The sequence below is a fragment of the Macrosteles quadrilineatus genome, unplaced genomic scaffold (genome assembly GCF_028750875.1).
Source record: "Macrosteles quadrilineatus isolate MER2022 unplaced genomic scaffold, UCM_ALF_1.0 Scaffold_2__2_contigs__length_208266976, whole genome shotgun sequence".
NCBI classification, from domain to species: Eukaryota; Metazoa; Arthropoda; class Insecta; order Hemiptera; family Cicadellidae; genus Macrosteles; species Macrosteles quadrilineatus.
The window spans coordinates 84,344,040-84,347,081 of NW_026542595.1; the positions used below are offsets into that span (position 1 = coordinate 84,344,040).

General features: G+C 44.2%; 1 protein-coding gene across 1 annotated transcript; it reads right to left on the minus strand.

The window, feature by feature from the left end:
* Window positions 1-256: 256 nt before the first annotated feature.
* Window positions 257-2,101, minus strand: LOC128984519 (ATP-dependent DNA helicase pif1-like). Its single transcript, XM_054403849.1, has one exon. It carries the CDS (start codon window positions 2,099-2,101, stop codon window positions 257-259), a length of 1,845 nt encoding a protein of 614 aa, XP_054259824.1.
* Between the last annotated feature and the right edge of the window lie 941 nt (window positions 2,102-3,042).

Sequence of the window (3,042 nt, forward strand, 5' to 3'; positions counted from 1 at the left end):
TTATTTACCAATATACAAGTTAGTAAACTTTACTAACTACCTAAAGAATTATAAACAACAACTTAACTAACTAATAAAAAGAAGAAAAAAATATATACAACAACGGGGACTTTTGATAAGGCAGGCCCCCTATCGTACTGCCAAACTAGAATACTAAAAACACACGAAAAACGACTTATTTCTAAAGAAAAAACTAAACGAAAATATATACAACAACCTACAGCTAAAGTCAAGTCAGGGTGAAGTCAAGTCAGGGTTAGAGGAGGAGATCGTCATACACGATATTTTTCGCGTATGCGATTCCACCTTGGACACGATCGGGACGGACAAGGACGACTATATGGTCTGGATGCCTGACTCTACTAAGCAGGACGTACAACTGACCATGAGTGAAACAGTCACTGCGAAGATCGACTCCGACGCGATCAATCGTCTGGCCCTGGCTTTTGTGGCCAGTCATGGAATATGCCAGCATGAGAGGAAACTGAAGACGGCGGACACGAAGCGGTGACCCCTCGACGAACGGGAAAACGAATTGAATCCGGGGAATACAAATCGGATCCTGTTGTCCAGGGAGTCGCACTGTGATCAGACGAGGTCTTATTGCAGTCACGATCACTTTAGTGCCGTTTACGAGTCCGCTGTCAATGTTCAGGTTTCTCATGACGAGACACACGGAGCCAATCTTGAGTCGCAGGACATGGTCTGGTACACCCTTGCCAGTAGCTTGGTTCAACAAGTGAACGTCTACATCCATACCATCGTCGTTCTCCTTGTCCACAGAATCAGCACTTCTCAACTCATGAACGACGCCGTCCATCAGGTTGAGGACGGTGTTGTTGATCTGCTGGACATTGGCGTTCATGGTCGAAAGAATGGACCTGCCAGCAATTCTGTCTGTGTTGTGTAGGTCACAAGCAGGAAACACAAAATCTATCAAGTCGGGAAGGGATGTCACGTATTTCACACCGGACAGTGGGATCAGGGCAACAGAGTCACGGCCTTCCCCAAATGGAACAGATGAAATTGTTCCATTGCCTACTTGGAGGAGGAAGTCAGAGTAGGCAGTGGACCCAGAAGTCCGGTGAGGAGTGGAGAGAGAAAAGATTTTGAAACTTGACCACAGAGATGACGCACACAGTGATACACAGGCAATGTCGGCCGGAGTACGAGCCTTGGCAACAACTGGTGCGATCTGACGGAAATCTCCGCAGCAGATAAAGATCTTATTCCCGAATGACTCAGGTGAATTCATGAGATCACGCAGAGATCTGTCGATGATTTCAAAAATGTACCGGTGAGCCATCGGGGCCTCATCAAAAACTATGAGCTGTGCGGCTCTGATGAGTTCTGCCCGCTGAGATCCGTTGGTCAAGTTCCAATATCCAGTGCCATCGCCGAGATCAAGTGGTAGCCGAAACATGCTATGTGCTGTCGTGCCACCAGGCAGATTACCAGCGGCAATGCCGGAGCTAGCGACAGCAATAGCGACTTGGTTACGACTACGGACGTAAGCGAGAATTACGTGTATTAGGAAGGTCTTGCCGTAGCCTCCGGGTCCGTCAAGGAAAATCAATTTTGTTGATCGACGATCGACTTGGCCCTGTAGTAGAGACCGAACATAATCGAAGACCACCCTCTGGTCGCGGGAAAGTTTAGGTTCCCACTCATCTACAAGCGATCTCTGACGATTTTCACCGTAGATGAGAAGTTCCCTCCCCAGTTCGGTCGTGTCGTCGTCTACAGTAGGGAGACCGTGGTCGGCCAAGCAGGATCCCTGACGTCGAAGGCTTCGATCGATCTCAATCAGAGCCAGCTTGTACGCAACCTCGTGATCAAGAGGATTCCGCTCCAAATGGTCTTCGCACAATGCGTCACGGAAAGCATCCCACAAGAGGGCCGCAGGAGCTCCCATGTTGCACAGAAGGACAAAGAAAGAGCGGAGCCTCGGGCCGACCATGAAACGAGCTGCTTCCTTGAGGGCTTGGTGGTACTCGTCCTCGTCCTCAACCAAACCGAGGGTGCGCGCAACCTGTTGATATGTCGTGCAACCATCACCACCACGAGCGAGCAGGTCGGCGTATCCCCGTGCACTGAGCATTGCTACTCTCTCCGAATCTTGGGTCTCCCTGATGGAACGACCCAGCAGCAACGCAAGAGTAATCCATACTATCAATACGTACGGTAAACTCGTATGGATCGCAAAAATAGAAAAATAATAGTCCCAATAGGATTAAGCGATAGTGAAACTTTAACAGGTGTAGTCAAATCAGGTAGCAAAAATAAGAGCGAGAACCAACTCACTATATACAGGATTACCGATTAACGCGTACTGCATGACCAATGACCCGCCATTTTATTTTTTTTAGGCGTTTTAATTTTAAATTTAACTACAAGGAGTTATTCTTTAAAGATAAAAAGAAAATAATTTAAAAATTTGTCCAAAAAGTAATTTTAAAAATTAAAAACAAGTCGAAAACCAAACAAATTTTCGGAAAATCTAAAAGTAGGGCGTTTTTTTAGGGGTGAAGGGCCTGATTTTTTGAAAACACCTAAGAGGGTTTTGTAGAAAATTTAATTCCTGTTCCTGGATATACTTTCAAATCTTTTCTAGCTCTTACTGTTTTCGAGCTAAATCCGTTTGAAAAAAACGTGTTTTATCGTTTTCAGAGGTCCGCTATTTTGGATTTTTGGGGGGGTTAAAATTTGAAAATGGGACTTTTGAAAATTTCACCATTAGCTTATGATCCCTTAATACAATACTACCAAATTACAAGTCTCTAGCACATTTCTAAACGATTCATATGACCATACCAAAGTCATTATATTTCAATCTTATTCTCCATAAGAATAACACGGGGCTCGTAAAAGTGGCAAAAAACCTTCAAATTTTGAGATTAAAATTAAGTTTTGGGGTCAAGGAGTAAAGTTACGAAAAAACATGTAATGAGTAAAATTTAAAATAAAGTAAGGAGAATGCAAAGCAATAATAATTTTTGAAAAAATAAATTATTTAAGTATGAAAACATGGCGAAAACCGGT

What these genes read in the sequence shown, in the direction of transcription:
- LOC128984519 (XM_054403849.1), bottom strand. Translation starts at nt 2,101, where the DNA reads ATGCTCAGTGCACGGGGATACGCCGACCTGCTCGCTCGTGGTGGTGAT.